At 37.6% G+C, this 16,858-nt stretch overlaps 1 protein-coding gene across 1 annotated transcript in view; it reads left to right on the top strand.

Annotated features, from left to right (window-relative positions):
* adamts12 (ADAM metallopeptidase with thrombospondin type 1 motif 12) overlaps nucleotides 1–16,858 on the top strand; it is a 596,791-nt gene that overhangs the window by 463,495 nt on the left and 116,438 nt on the right. The window contains exons 17-18 of the mRNA XM_033032714.1: nucleotides 3,383–3,509; nucleotides 5,565–5,775. Coding sequence (XP_032888605.1) covers nucleotides 3,383–3,509; nucleotides 5,565–5,775 — 338 coding nt within the window. The remainder of the gene's footprint in view (nucleotides 1–3,382; nucleotides 3,510–5,564; nucleotides 5,776–16,858) is intronic.

Here is a 16,858-nt window from a genome sequence, read left to right on the forward strand (position 1 = left end):
AAACTATCACGACATTTAAGAAACATTTAGACAGGCACATGGATAAGACAGGTTTGGAGGGATATGGACCAAACGCAGGCAGGTAGGCCTAGTGTAGCTAGGACATGTTTAGCAAGTTGGGCTGAAGGGCCTGTTTCCACACTGTATCACTCGATGACTCTATAACTGCTCTCTACCAACCTCATATCTTGATTGCATTGTTGGGATTGGAGAACAGAATCACAAACACAAAGTATACTTTGCTAGAAGCAAAGAGTGTTCAAACAGCAGTGGATTTAAACAAACATGATGCAGCTGTTGTTAGGTCATAACACTTCTGATTCACATAAAGCTCCCTGAGGCAACACCTCAAGGTGCATCTCCAGAGATTGATCATGATTGCAACTTGCAACTTGCCCCATTTCAAATTTAACCTGGAGGCATTAAATGAAAATGATCCTTAATAGTTATTATAAAATCCTAGAGGCAATACTGCTGAACCAGCAAACAGCTTGATACCTTAATTAAACTGCACATTTGGTCAAGAAAAGTACAAATATTTATTTTTATTCTCAGGGTATAGACATTTTAGCTAATTGTGGCTTTTCATTAGTAGCAGGTATATGATGGTAATTCAATCCTTGTTATTTGCCTTCTGAAATAGTAACATTAAAGAGCTGATAGACATACCATTCTTCTGGAGTTTATTATCTTAGATTAAAAAGGATACATGGATGTGCACAAGATACTTGAACGTGCATTTAATCTGTGGTGTAATTGGTGTTGTGTACTGTTGCAGTACAACTTCTTTGCTCCTATATTCTGTGCCTTGATTAATAAAGGAAGACATCTAAAGTGCAGTTTAAACAACCCTATTCATTAAAGGATCCCCCTGTTCTTCCACAATATTCCATGTTATCCCATTTATTGTGCATTCCCTTATTTTGTGCACTTCTTCAAATACATTAGCTTACAGTTCTCCAGATTGAATTACATTTTGGCCACTTGTTGGCTAAACCAAACAATAGATTCAGATTATCCTCATTTTAAAGCTTTTCTCCGAATTGTGATCCACAGTTTGCTGGCAATGTCACCACTGTTAACCTCTAGATTCCATTTTACAGTAGAATTCTAAGCGTTCAAAACATTTTACAAAAGCACAAAGGTTATTGATGCTGGAAATCTGAAATTTAAAAAAAAGAAAATGCTCAGAATATCAGGCAGCATTCATGGCAGTCAGGTTAGAAGCAGAAATTGATCAGTCTGAAGGATAGTTTTGACCCAAAATGTCATCAATCCATGTTCGCTAGGTAGGCTATCTGGCCCACTGAGGGACTCCAGCACCTTGTATCTTTTTTGGTAAACCAGCAGCTGCAGTTTCTTTTGTCTCCAGAAATAGAACATTCCCTAGTCCACCACTCAATAAGATTAAGGATGATGTTTTACCTCCGCAACACTTTCTTGTGCCATACCATTATTCCTTGATTCCCTTAAGATAAACTATTGATCTTTCTCTTGAATTTCCACGGCAACAGCAATTTACAACCCTTTCATGTGAAGAGGTTTACAATCTTTGGGTGACGATATTTATTTTAATCTCTGTCCTGAGGGCAGGGAGAAGTAGGAATGACCGGGTTGGGAAAGGCCTTTGATTATGTTGACTGTTTTTCCATTTACACTGCAACAGTGCAGTGTAAATTGAATCAATGCTGGGGAGTCTGGTCTATGTGATGGACTGGGATGCATCTGCAACTGTCGATTATTTCGTGCGGTCTTGGGCTGAGCTGTTCCAAAACCAAGGTGCCATGCAACCCAACAGTATGCTTTCTATGATACACCTGTAGAAGTTTGTAAGAGTCACAGTAGACATGCCAAAGTTCCACTGTCTCTCTGGGCCTTCGCAGTCTGTTGTCTCTCTGGACCTATGCAATCTGCTCTCGCTAATTGTTGGAAAAGTAAGCCATTTAGAATGGAGACGAGGAAACAATTTTTCTCACAAAGAGTGGTGAGTCTGTGGAATTCTCTGCCTCAGAGGGCAGTGGAGGCAGGTTATCTGGATGCTTTCAAGAGAGAGCTAGATAGGGCTTAAAAATAGTGGAGTATGGGGATATGGGGAGAAGGCAGGAACGGGGTACTGATTGGGGATGATCAGCCATGATCACATTGAATGGCGGTGCTGGCTCGAAGGGCCAAATGGCCTACTCCTGCACCTATTGTCTAAAACACAAAGGAAACATTCCATGTTTTTAAGATTACCAACACTTGTCTGCTACTGCATTTAAATAGTTGAGCCTTTACCTTCCACCAGGTAATACAAATAACAGTCAATAAAGATGAAGAGATAAAACAGGATCTACGGGGTATGGGATCCAGTACAGGACTGAAGCAGGTGAGAGGCTGGAAGTCGGCAAGGAAGCTGATGACGCAGGTTCAGTGGAAAGGATAGGCAGAATCATGGCCGGGAGTGAGGAAGCATTGTTGAATTAAATTAGATTTATTTCAACCAAGAGGCCAGATGAGTAAGACGGATCAACCCAGGGCCTACGTAGGTACATTCAAGTGGGACGTTTTAGCCATTACAGAAACATAAGCTAAAAGAGGGAGTGATTGGTGCCTGAATGTTACCGGATATAGTTGCTATAGGTTAAAGAGGAGGGTGGGTTCCTGTCAGAGTGAAGGGCAAGACTGCTGAGAGGAAGGAAGCCTGGATGATGAGAGAAATTGCGGGTCTGGTCAGGAAAAGGAAGGACGCATGGCCAGGTATAGGCAGCTGGGAACAAGTTTAAGTTTAGGCTTATTATTGTCACCTGTACCCTGGTATAGTTAAAAGCTTTGTTTTGCGTGCTATCCAAACAAATCAGATGTGCCATGCATGAATACAGTTACGTTTGTGATGACACTAAAGTGGTATCGTAGATAGCAAAGATGGTTAACAAATATGACAGTAGGATCTTTAATAGGAACCAGAGGGGCAAATGTTTAACACAAAGGGTAGTGAGTATGGAATGAGCTGCATAGGAGGTAGTTAAGGCAGATACTATAACAACATTTAAAATAAATTTTGACAAGTGTGTGAATAGGAAGGATTTAGAGGGATATTGGCCAAACACGAGCAAATGGGACGTATAGATAGGGCATCTTGGTCGTCATGGACAAGTTTGGTCAAAGGACTTGTTTTCATACTCCATGACCCTATGACTCTAAAACACAGGGGAAATTCAAAATGCCAGAATTCAAACCAGTGTGCCTATAGCATTGCTTCTCGAAAAGATTGATCATTTAGATTCACAATTGCAATATGTCAGTTGCTTGTTCAGTAGTTTCCACGAAGAACACACCTGAAGTTCTTGGATTTGGTGCAGCACTCCAGAAATTAATGCAAAAATATTTCTTACAATCTCAGGAATTCAACGGCAAATTGTTCGATGTGTGGAAAAGACACCCAGAGTTGTGGAAGACAGGTTCTGCAATGCACGGACTCGTCCTGATGACAAACAACAAAAATGCAATGAAATGGATTGCCCTTCCAGGTAATTACTGATTTATTACTGATTTATTATGAACTGAACTGAATATGTTGTACATTAGCTGGATGCAAATACACTTGCATACAAGTGGTACAAAACAGAACTGTCCAGGTAAATTTGACAATTTAGTGGTGGATTTGAAGGTGGCATGATCATCTGGAACTCATTCCATGAAATAAAATATGTCTCTTATTTTCCTTCTCGTCATGGACCCTTTGCTGATCTTCTACCCTCTTTGGACCTTTATATTTCCAATTCCTGGTGTGACATTAACCATCTTGACCTCCACTCCTCTAAACCACTCCAATCTCAATTCCTTTGGATGCACAGCAGGCCACCATCTCTCAGGCCATGACCAATCTCATTATCTCTGGCAATATCCCCTCCACAGGTATATGGGTTGGAGGGATATGGACCAAGTGCAGGGAAGTGGGAATAGTGCTGGGACATTGTTGGCCGGTGTGGGCAAGTTGGGCCAAGTGGCCTGTTTCCATACTGTATCTCTCTATGACTCTCTATGACACTGCCTCCGACATTATAGTCCCCCTGCGCCATACTGCCGTTTCTATCTCGCACTAAACTCCACAAACAGGACTGCCCTGGCAGACCCTTTGCTTCTTGCTGTTCCTACACAATGGAACTCGTCTCCAACTGTAAATTGCTCGTTTCTTAGCTTCCCCCCAGTCTAGTTTCAGTAAAAACACTGAATCAAGCACTTGAAACAATTAAATTTTATTTTAACAAAAGCGTGTTACAGTTCAACAACTGTACCTATCCCACCGATGGTTCATATCCCGTATCTGCCTGTTCAATCCCTCGCTCAGACAGAGACAGTGCAGAAGTTCACGCAGTCCTAAGCGCTCTCCCAGAAGATCGACCCTGGACCTCGTGGTAGCGGACTTTTATATGTCCCGGGACCTCGAGGGGCCAACCACATGGGGGTGGTCTCTTAATTATCCAATTAAAGATATCGATTAACCCCATACATAAAAGACAGTTCCCTAACCCAATAATACAGCAGCGTAATACATTGTATTCAAAACGGACTTCGTAAGGAAGCCAACTTGGAAACATTTACCCTGATCTACAGGAAACCTAGACAAGGCTCAATGCCTCATCCAATCAACACTTGGCAAAGCAGAACTCTGCAACATTATTTACAACTAATTACAAGGTGTATATCTATTCTATGCATTTTGCACCTTATTGACAGGGTCTGCAGATGTTCTAATTCTTTGCTTGCAAATTGTATCTAAGCTCCAGACACACTGGCATCTCTTCGCAGCTTGTCTCAGCTCTGCAGAGAGCAATTCCAAATTGACCAAATCTCCCAGCAACCCTGAAGCTTTTACCCCATTTTGAAGTCCTAGCCTCTCCAATTCAGCCCGGATGAACACAAATACCCCAATTCTATCTTGTCCCCTCAGATCTACATCCAGGACATCTCACACACTATTCAGTACTTCAATATGTATCAATTTCTATGTCCCCATCGCCTCTCCTCGACCTTGGACGTCCAGGCCTCTCGATTTTCCTTAAGTGAAAACTCAACCAGTTTCCCTACACTAACACTCTCCACCACCTGGTGGAATGTCCTCCAATCGATTCTCAGCAGTAATGTTATGTTGCAATATTCCTATCGTATTTGTGACTAGTTGGGATTGGGTCAACTACCCATTCTATGGCAGATCTTTGAAAAAGCCACAGGGAATATTCCCACTTTAAGTTCAAATTCAAAACCAGTTTAGAACAAATCGTCTCTCAACATAAGTGAAGATGTGGAATTCTTTACCACAGAGGACTGTGGAGGCCAAGTCATTGGATATTTTTAAGGCAGAGATAGATTCTTGATTGATATGGGTGTTAGGAGTTATGACGAGAAGGCAGGAGAATGGGTTGAGGAGGGAGAGATAGATCAGCCATGATTGAATGGTGGAGTAGATGTGATGGGCTGAATGGCCTAATCCTGCTCCTGTCACTTATGACCTTAAGAACAACGATAAACTGGATCTTTGAGCTTTGGCAAAAGGTATATTTTCATCATCTCAATTTTAACAGGTGGTGGACTGGTGAGTGGCAGGAATGCTCAGCATCATGTGGGAATGCTGGGATCAAGAAACGCACGGTTCTCTGTATTCGCACCATGGGGACCGATGAGCAGGCACTTCCCAATTCAGAATGTAAACAACTTCTGAAATCAAGGAGTCAAATGCCATGCAACAGAGATATTCATTGTCCTTCAAACTGGACCGTGGGCAATTGGAGTGAAGTAAGACATAATTTTCTGTTGTTTACATGATCATTTGTTATAAACTATGGGTAAAATGAATTATCGTAAAATGATCTATTTATACACTATCTAAAAATGGTGATACACAACACGAAACAAAAGTTTCGAAATAATAGTTGAAGGAAGTTGGTATTGGTTAGGGTTGTGTTCTGGACAATTCTGTGTTCCATACTTAAAAAAAAAGGTTTGGAACTAATTATTATAGTGTTAACAGTTTCACGATGCTCATTGGTGAAGAGTTCTGGTCCAATTTATCCATGATGCGGGTGTCAGAGGTTATGGGGAGAAGGCAGGAGAATGGGGTTTGGAGGGAGAGATAGATCAGCCAGACAGAGTAGACATGATGGGCCGAATGGCCTAATTCTACTTATCACATGATCTTATGGTCTACTTCAGGAGATGAGTACTGTTCTCTTAATAACAGAACAAGTTAAGAGATTATATAAGATTATAATTAATTTTATTGGAGTTTATAGAGAAAAGGTTTCTTCTTCCAGCAGGTGGATCAAATAATGAGATCAATTAAAAAGAATAAATAATTTGGAATTGATGATTTTTTTAGAAAAAGCTCAGAATTGATGGAATCTGGAACATTTTTGAATAAGTCATGGAATAGGGTCGATCAACAAATATTAGATGAAGGTTAGGCAGTATTTGGGACATGCAAGCAGGCAAAACATTTTTTTTTAATGGGCCTGGTGCTGAAGTTTAGGCTGAAAGGTCTTTTCTGTCCTGGATTTTGCGGATTCTAAATCGCAAATACCAGTTTTGGTATTATTGGCTGGACAGATAATGTATCGAAAGGGAACAGCAGCTCCAAAATTACACGACAAGGTGGGGATGGAATGTTTTATCTTAATAGAAATTTAAAATAGGTTTTACAAGGGTGGCACTGTTACAGAGCTGGTAGATCTGCAGCCTCACAGTGCAAGAGACTCAGGTTCGTTCCTGACCTTGGGTGCTGACCTGTGTTGAGTTTGCACTTTCTCCCTGTGACTGTGTGGGGTTTCCTTCGGCTGCTCCGGTGTCATAGGTGCAGGAGTAGGCCATTTGGCCCTTCGAGCTAGCACCGCCATTCAATATGATCATGGCTGATCATCTAAAATCAGTACCCCATTCCTGCTTTTTCCCCATATTCCCTGATTCCCTTAGCCCTAAAAAGCTAAATCTAACTCTCTCTTGAAAACATCCAGTGAATTGGCCTTCACTGCCTTCTGTGGCAGAAAATTCACAGCTCTCTGGGTGAAAAGTTTTTTTTTTCATCTCAGTCCATCTTCCCGTCATGCAAAGATGTATAGGTTTGTAGGTTACTTGGCCACTGTAAAGTTTCTATAAGATCCCCCTCATCCTTCTGAACTCCAGTGAATACAAGCCTAGTCTTTTCAATCTTTCCACATATGACAGTCCTGCCATCCCAGGGATCAATCTCGTGAACCTACACTGCACTGCCTCAATCACAAGGATGTCCTTCCTCAAATTAGGAGACCAAAACTGTACACTATACTCCAGATGTGGTCTCACCAGAGCCCTATACAACTGCAGAAGAACCTCTTTACTCCTATCCTGAAATCCTCTTGTTATGAAGGCCAACATTCCATTAGCTTTCTTCACTGCCTGTTGTACCTGTAAGCCAACTTCCAGTGACCGGTGTACAAGGACGCCCAGGTCTCGCTGCACCTCCCCCTTATCTAACCTAACCTCATTGAGATAATAATCTCCTATGTCCTGGTCCAATTTATCCATGATGCGGGTGTCAGGGGTTATGGGGAGAAGGCAGGAGAATGGGGTTAGGAGGGAGAGATAGATCAGCCAGACAGAGTAGACATGATGTAGAAATAGGTTTCCCAATCCTCTGGCTTCCGGATAATATTTGCTGTGTTATACATCTTTTCTTGTAGTTTTATTCTATCCCTAACTTGTCTTGTCAGACACGGTTGCCTCCTACTCCCCTTAGAATCTTTCTTTCTTTTTGGAATGAAATGATCCTGTGTCTTCCTGATTATGCCCAGAAATTCCTGCCATTGCTGTTCCACCGTCATTCCTGCTAGTATCCCTTTCCAGTCTACCTTGGCCAGCTCCTCTCTCATGCCTTCATAGTCCCCTTTGTTCAACTGCATCACTGACACTTCCGATTTAACCTTCTCCTTCTCAAATTGCTGATTAAAACTAATCATATTATGATCACTACCTCCAACCGGTTCCTTTACCTCGAGTTCTCTTATCAAATCTTGTTCGTTGGACAACACTAAATCCAGAATTGCCTTTTCTCTGGTCGGCTCCATTACAAGCTGCTCTAAGAATCCATCTCGGAGGCATTCTACAAACTCTCTTTCTTGTGGGTCCTGAACCAACCTGATTTTCCCAGTCTACCAGGAAGTTACCTGCATATTGAAATCCCCCAACACCACAGTGGCATTACCTTTGTTACATGCCAGTTTTAACTCCTGCTGCAAATTACACCCTACATCCGGGCTACTATTTGGGGGTCTGTAGATAACAGCAATTAGTGTCTTCTTGCCTTTGCAATTCCTCAACTCAATCCACAGTGACTCTACCTCGTCAGTCCCTATGTCTTCCCTCGCAAGGGACTGAATTCCATTCCTCACCAGAAGAACTGCTCCCCTCCTCTGTCCACCTGCCTGTCCTTTCTATAGGATGTATAACCCTGAATATTAAGTTCCCAGGCCCGATCCTCCTGTAGCCACGTCTCAGTAATCCCCACAATATCATACCTACCAACCTCTAACTGAGCCTCAAGCTCATCTACTTTACTTCTTATACTTCGCGCATTCAAATACAATATGTTTTTATTCCTTACGCATCTCGCCTTTCACATCGATCCCTATTACACTTGGCCATACTCTCCTATCCCTTTGTGAGTTTTCTTTCCCGTTAATTCTGGGGTTATTAACTATCCCTTTACTCCCTTTCCCTTTAACTCCGTCCTTGACTATCCCATTTGACCCCCCCCCCCTTTATTTAGTTTAAAACTACCTGTGTTGCAGTGGCAAACCTGCCTGCCAGAATGCCGGTCCCCCACCTGTTAAGGTGCAATCCGTCCCTTTTGTACAGTTCCCTTTAAGACAAAATGAGCATTTGTTAAAGTAGCATTAAAATCTAACATGTTCAGATACTGGCCCTGAGCTATAAACAAACAAGTCTTGGTCAGTTTAGTTTAGTTTAGAGATACAGCAGGGGAACAAGCCCTTAGGCGCACCAAGTTCACACTGACCATCGATCATCTATTCACACTAGCACTACATGTTCCCACTTGAATGCGCTACTTCTACTGTGCTCAATTTGAATCTTTGCCAATGCATACAATTAAAGATGTAGGCAAAAAATATTTATAAAAATTACACTGTACCATTAAAAGCTCCTTATATTTTCTCACAGCTAAATATAAGAAGTGACCAAGTCTAAATTACAAAGGTACACAAAATTGCTGGAGGAACTCAGCGGGTGCAGCAGCATCTATGGAGCGAAGGAAATAGGCGACGTTTCGGGCCGAAACCCTTCTTCAGACCAGAAGTCTAAATTACATCTGATTTAAGTAATTGCATTTCTTTGGTAATAGTAAGTAAGTAAGTAAATTTATTGGCCAAGTATTCACAAACAAGGAATTTGCCTTGGTGCTCCGCCCACAAGTAACAACATGACATACAGTAACAGTTACGAATGACTCAGAAAACACTAAACATTAATAATAATAAAACATTATACAATAATAAAACAATAAAACATTAACAAACAGAATGTAGTTGAGGCCAGTTCATTGGCTATATTTAAGAGGGAGTTAGATGTGGCCCTTGTGGCTAAAGGGATCAGGGGGTATTGAGAGAAAGCAGGTACAGGATATTGAGTTGGATGATCAGCCATGATCATATTGAATGGCGGTGCAGGCTCGAAGGGCTGAATGGCCCACTCCTGCACCTATTTTCTATGTTTCTATTAATGATAAAACACCATTGACCAAGCATGTGAACCAACAAAATACCAGATCAAAGGGAGGCTACAGATTTTTGGCTGTTGAGTAGAGCAACTACTCGTGGATAAAAACAGTTTTTATGTCTGGCTGTGGCAGCTTTGATAGTCCGGAGTCGCCTTCCAGAGGGAAGCATGACATTTTTATAAGAAATAAAATGCAAAATACAAACACAGCTTCATTGTCTTGTCTGCTTGATTCAGACAACCCTTTGGTGAAATTATATATTACCCATTCAAATTATAGAAGACTAATTACTGCAGGACTCAGATTCCCGAACATCCTAATCCATGTCCATACATACTGAAATGAGGTGATTATTCCGAAGGTCAAATAGTTAATGGTTAGAAATAACTTGCTTTCCTCAGCAGTAAGAATTGGCTTATGTCAATAATCTTCTGAAAATAATGCAATTATGGAGCTGTTCGAGAATAGTTAACCATCAGTCTCAAATCCTCCTCTGCACAGGAAAAGAACATAAGTGGCCCATAAGAATGACACCTAATTTTAATGGTAGTTACCACATAATCTGCAGCAGACTTGCGAGGAAATTGGGATTGACATGTTCTGATTGTGGAACCATTGACTTACTGTTCAAAACAGAGTCACTGGTGCATGTTACATCAAAAGGATGTTATTTTCCCTGTCAAAGGACTGCAGAAATATTTCAACCATCCTGAATAATGAAAACAAATATTTCAAATTGTGTAATGAAATATGTGGTGCCTGTGAAGGCATCAAAATGTTGTAAGATATATATAATGTAATACTATTTTTTGGTTCCGTTTATTTGCTTATGATTATTTACAAAACAATATTATTTAAGAATAACCAATGATTTTATTAAGGACATTTAAATTCTACCACTGCAGAGCTACACTAGTGGTGGCACTGATGTATAACCGTTCCTGCTTCCCAAAGCAGCTGTATTAATTTTTGTTAGTGCATTATCCTGAATAGTTGTGGGCAAACCTGGCAGCAGGCCATTCAGCCCTTTAATAATGTGACAGCATTGTTAGATCTAGATGACCTGTACCTCATCGTCAACTATCTTTGTTTTGTTTTGACGTAACTTTATCAGATAAACATATCCCTGCTGATGTCTTCTGAAGAAATATACCATGCTGTTCATTTCTTAATTCAAAGGGTGTGCTGGTGTTGCTTTTGGCGGGAAGGTGTAAGTGTGGTGCAGGATAGAAGTCAATATAAAGTAGCATCCCAGTTGGTAAAGCACTTGTGGAATGGAATATTTGACATTAAGTTATCAGTGTTATTCTCAAAGGCTCTTATTGTCACAGTAATAGAATTGTTAAAAGAATGCCACATGTGCACTTTACATTATGTGGCTTCACTGCATTTACCCAATAATATAACTTTATAATTTTAAAGTCAACAATGTTATCACATCTCCACATTCTTTTTTTTTTTATATATTTTTTTATTAAAGGTAATCAATTACAATGCTTCAAACAACTTTATATCAAATTAATTCAATTTGCATTAAGTAAAACACTAGTAATACTTATCTACTGTTTTTTTAGAAATAATGATAGAGAAAGAATAGAGAAAGAATAAATCATTAAGAGAGTGATTAAATAATAATTTGATTATATATAAGAAAGAAAAGAGAAACGAAAAAAAAAAAAAAAAAAAAAAAAACATTTTTAGTAACCACAATATGTATTATTAATAACACTACTACAAGTGATAGTATCAATAAAGACATATATGTAATTCCAATATAAAAATGAATTATTCTCACCAAATCCCGCAGGGTGCACGTCGAGCTGTGTTGCCAAGAACAGCTACTTCTCTAAATACTGTATATATGGAGACCATATCTGTTCAAAAGAATTATACTTGTCCAATAGGACAAATCTAATTCTTTCCAGATGTAACGTCTCCATCATCTCTGTTGCCCACATTTTGGTTGTGGGGGATAATGTTCCCTTCCAAAATTTCAATATGATTTTTTTTCCAATTATTAAACAGTAATCAAAGAAATTTCTTTGATTTACTGTAAGTGATAGATGTAAATCCGGAATTCCAAATATTATTAGCTTTGGGTTAGGGTCCAATTTAACTTTGATGACTTCAGAAATAACTTTAAAGATTTCTGTCCAGTAATAATTCAATTTAGGACATGTAACGAAACTATGTATTAAATTTGCCTCTGCTTTCTTGCACTTATCACAAATAGCGGAGAGATTCGGAAAAATACTATTTAATTTAGTTTTCGAATAATGTAACCTATATAATACTTTAAATTGTATCAGTATATGTCTGGCGTTTAATGAACACCGGTGTATTCGTTGTAGACTTTCTTCCCAGTTTTCTTTTGTTATAGCCAATCCCATTTCATTTTCCCATGCTTGACGATATACTTCCGTTATTGGATTCTCCTTATCCAAAATGATGTTATATATATAGGCTATTAATTTTTCTGTATTTGGATATAAATTAAACAGTTCATCTAACAATCCTGCTTCTTTATTTTTATAATCTTGTGTATTGGATTTAATATAATCTCTAATTTGTAAATACCTAAACAAATGTTGTGGAGACAATCCATAAATATCTTGTAACTCCTGGAATAAAAGAAATTTTCCTTTTCTATACAGATGTTCTATCCTTGTAATTCCTAAATCATCCCATTGTTTAAACCCCCCATCTAATATAGCAGGTTTAAACGATGGATTATTCATAATTGGTAATCTAAATGAGAGATTATCCAAGTGTAGAGTCTTAACTATTTGTTTCCAAATACGTCTATTATTATATATTATTAGGTTGTCTTTATAATATTTTTTTTGTACTTCCGTTGGTGCAAAAATTATCGAACCTACATTGAAAGGTAGACAGTCCTCCTTTTCTATATTTAACCATGTCGGTTCATGATCCATATTTACCCACCAGAAATTCATATTCTTAATCTGAACAGCCCAAAAATAATATAAAAAGTTTGGAAGTGCTAATCCTCCATTTATCTTAGCTTTGCATAGATGTTTTTTATTTATTCTGTGATTTTTATAATCCCAAATAAAGCTATTGACAATATTATCAATTTTTTTTAAAAAAGTTTTCGGAAGAAAAAAAGGAATAGCCTGAAACAAATATAACAACTGCGGTAGAAATACCATCTTTATGGCACTTATTCTACCAATCATGGATATAGGCAGTGTTTTCCAATATAAAATATTTTTTCTAAGTTTATCTAATAGTTGAGGATAGTTGGATTTTATTAATGAGTTATGAGTTTTAGTTACGTTAATCCCTAAATATTTAAGTTTGTCTGTAACTACTTTTAATGGGTATTGTTGTAATGTATTAAGATTTATTCCTGTTATTGGCATAATCTCGCTTTTATCCCAATTAATCCTATACCCAGAAAATGCACCAAACTTAGTTATAATGTTTAGCAGGTTGGGAATACTAATTTCCGGTTTTGTAATATAAATCAAAACATCATCTGCATATAAAGAAATTTTATTAATTGTTGTATCAGTATTATAGCCATATATTTCAGGTTCAGATCTAATTTTTTCCGCCAATGGTTCTATCACCAATGCGAACAATAAGGGTGATAACGGACATCCCTGTCTGCATCCCCTAGAGAGTTTGAATTTGGCTGATAAAATTTGGTTAGTCAAAATTCTTGCCATAGGATTCGAGTATAAAATTCTTACCCATTTACAAAATCTATCCCCCAATTGAAACTTTTCCATTATATTAAATAAATACATCCATTCCACCTGATCAAACGCTTTTTCTGCATCTAGTGATATAACCGCTAGTTCCGTATCTCGTATTCTTTTTGAATATATAATATTAAACAAACGTCTGAGATTATGGGATGAGTAACGTTTTGGGATAAAACCTGTTTGATCATAATGTATTAATTTAGAGATCACTAAACTTAATCTCCTAGATAAGACCTTAGTTAATATTTTTTGGTCTGTATTTAAAAGGGCAATCGCTCTATATGATCCAGGATCTTCCAAATCCTTATCTACTTTAGGGATGAGTGTAATTGTGGATTCATTTAAAGATTCTGGTAATTTTCCTTGGTCATATGCATATCTATACATTATTTGTAATCTTGGGGAAATCAGATCTTGAAATTTTTTATAAAATTCTGCACTCAGGCCATCTGGGCCCGCTGCTTTTCCGTTCTTAAGCGAACTAATTGATTCTATAATATCTTTTACTGTTATTTCAGCATTTAACAATTCTCTACCTTCCTGATCTAAGCTATTGATTTGACATTCTTGTAAAAATATTTCCATACTATCTGTTTGTCCTGTTAGTTTTGACGAATAAAGATTTTTACAATATTATAAAAATCTATCATTAATATCTTTTGGAGTAATTAATATATTTCCATACTCAGATCTAATTCCGTGTATCATCTTCTCATCTTCTAATTTTCTAAGCTGTCGTGCTAGTAATTTTTGTGGCTTATCTCCAAATTCAAAATACACTTGCTTAGTTTGTTGAAAAAGTTTAATCACTTGATTAGAATATATTTTATTTAATCTATATTTTACTGATGCAATTTTATTACTTAACTCTTTGGAAGGCTGTTTTATATTTTCATTATCTAGACGTTTTATCTCATTTTCTAAATTTTGTTCTATTTTTCGATTTTCTTTATTGAGATGTGCTTGTGCGGATATTATTGCGCCACGCATGAATGCCTTAAATGTGTCCCAAAATAGTGATGGAGAAGTTTCAGGATTATCATTATTTTAAAAAATAATTTAATCTGATCCATCACATATTTACAACAGTCATTGTCCTTTAATATCTGAGGGTTAAATCTCCAGGTAGTAGTTTTATTAGATATATCTTTTAATTTTATCTTAAATGTTAATGGCGCATGATCCGAGATGATAATATTATGATATTTTGCATCATACGTAAAAGGAAGTAATTTAGAATCTATTAAAAAATAATCTATCCTCGAATAGGTTCCATGTACGGGCGAGAAAAAAGAATATTCTCGTCCGGATGGGTTATCTAACCTCCAGATGTCTTTAATATTAGATGTATTGATAAAAGCATTTATGAATTTACTTGATTTCGAGGCAGCTTTCCTTTTTGCGGATGATCTATCTAGATAATTATCTAAAGTACAATTTAAATCACCTCCAATTATTAAATTGTGTTGAGTGGATATAGGAATATTATTAAATATTTTCTTAAAAAATAATGGATTATCAAAATTAGGGGCATATATATTCATTAAAATTACCTTTTTTGAATATAATTCCCCTGTAATTATTACATATCTGCCTTCTTTATCCTCTATAATAGAACTTTGTATGAAAGGTATACCTTTGCGAATAATTATTGCAACTCCTCTAGATTTATGAATAAATGTAGAATGATACACCTTAGAAATCCATTTAGCTGTTAATCTATGTTGAGCATCTTTTTTAAGATGAGTCTCTTGAAGGAAAATGACATCTGTCTTCAATCTGTTCAACTGAGCTAATACCTTTCCCCTTTTAATTGGTTCATTAATGCCTTTTACATTCCAACTGCAGAAGGTTACTCCATCACCCCCAGTCTTCACCTTTATATCATGCATTTTACTATTAGGGCGGCTTTTTTTGGAGTAGCCTTCTTGACTCACCCAGCTCCCCGTTGCACCCGGACATCAATCCAATGAGAATTTCTTTCCACCTTAATCCACATCTATGTCTTCTTAAACTAAATACACAATATCCTTCACATCTACATTCAAATAATATATAATATAAGATCAATAAAAAACAAAAACAATAAGAAATATCAATAATTAAAAAAAAGTAAAGGGTGTTAATAGGGTGCTCAGAAAAAAAAGAAACTACACTTGTATAGTGTGTAGTATGTGAAGGTGAAAGCCACACTAACGTGGCCATTAATCTAAAGACTTCCGTTTTTTTAATAAAAAAAAGATGTTGATTATACCAGCTCCTATCTCAAATGCTATATATATTGGGGTGGGGTACTAACTTTATATACTTAGTACTTAGTAATTATTTCTATTATTCATATTACTATTTGCTAATTACTAAAATCAATTGTATTTAATACTATAATATGTAATACTATTATCATGGAATAATTAAATATTTTCTAATAATTAATACAGAACTACTACTAAATGCCCATTATTCCACTTCCTTCTAAGTGAGTATTTCATAACCACAGGTCGATGATAAAAGTTCAGTCCTCTCCTTCTCCCTCGGGTTCTTCCTCCGCATCTTCTCTCTCTTCATCTTCTGGCTTCTGCTGTATGCCTCGGGCGAATTTCAATGCTTCAGTATGCTTAACGAAACGATATTCCTTGTCATCATAAGTTACTCTCAGTATTGCTGGGTACATCAAGCCATATCTCAGATTCTTAGTATTCTGTACATTCCTCAGAATACCTTTTGTTTCTTTAAATAGAGCTCTTTTCTTGGCCACTTCTGCAGGGAAGTCTCTAAAAATACTGATGTTGTCTCCCTCGTATTTCAGGTTTCTCTTTTTTATTATTATCTTCATCATTTCTTCGAAGACATGGTCAAAGGCCACTTTTACAATCATTTGTCTGGGCGATGAACCTATCCCAGGGGCCCGTCTTAGAGCCCTATGTGCACGGCTCAACAGGGGTTCATGATCCAAATTCAAAATATCCATTAAAAGTTTTGCAACAAATTTTCGAGGATCTTGACTCCCCTCACGACCTTCGCTCAGACCAACTATACGCAAATTTTTACGGCGTTGGCGTCCCTCCAGATCGATACATTTCTCGTTTGTTTTATGTAATAATTCTAAGAGGCGTTTGTTCTCGGCACGGAGTTTTTCGGTCTCCTTAGTATTCACTTCAGCAATTTTAGTTAGCTCTTTAATTGCTTCGCCTTGTTGGTCTAGCGAAATTATAGTAGGATCTATCTTGTCATCCAGCTTTCTTTCCATCCCAGCAGCTATTTCCTTTACATCCTCAATTTGAGTTTGTAACTCGGCATTAGCCTTTTCCTTCCACTCATCCATCATACTTTTTACCGTCGTTATAACTTGTTTTATTAAGTCTTCTTTATCTTCTTT

The sequence above is a fragment of the Amblyraja radiata genome, chromosome 1 (assembly GCF_010909765.2).
Source record: "Amblyraja radiata isolate CabotCenter1 chromosome 1, sAmbRad1.1.pri, whole genome shotgun sequence".
Classification (NCBI taxonomy): domain Eukaryota; kingdom Metazoa; phylum Chordata; class Chondrichthyes; order Rajiformes; family Rajidae; genus Amblyraja; species Amblyraja radiata.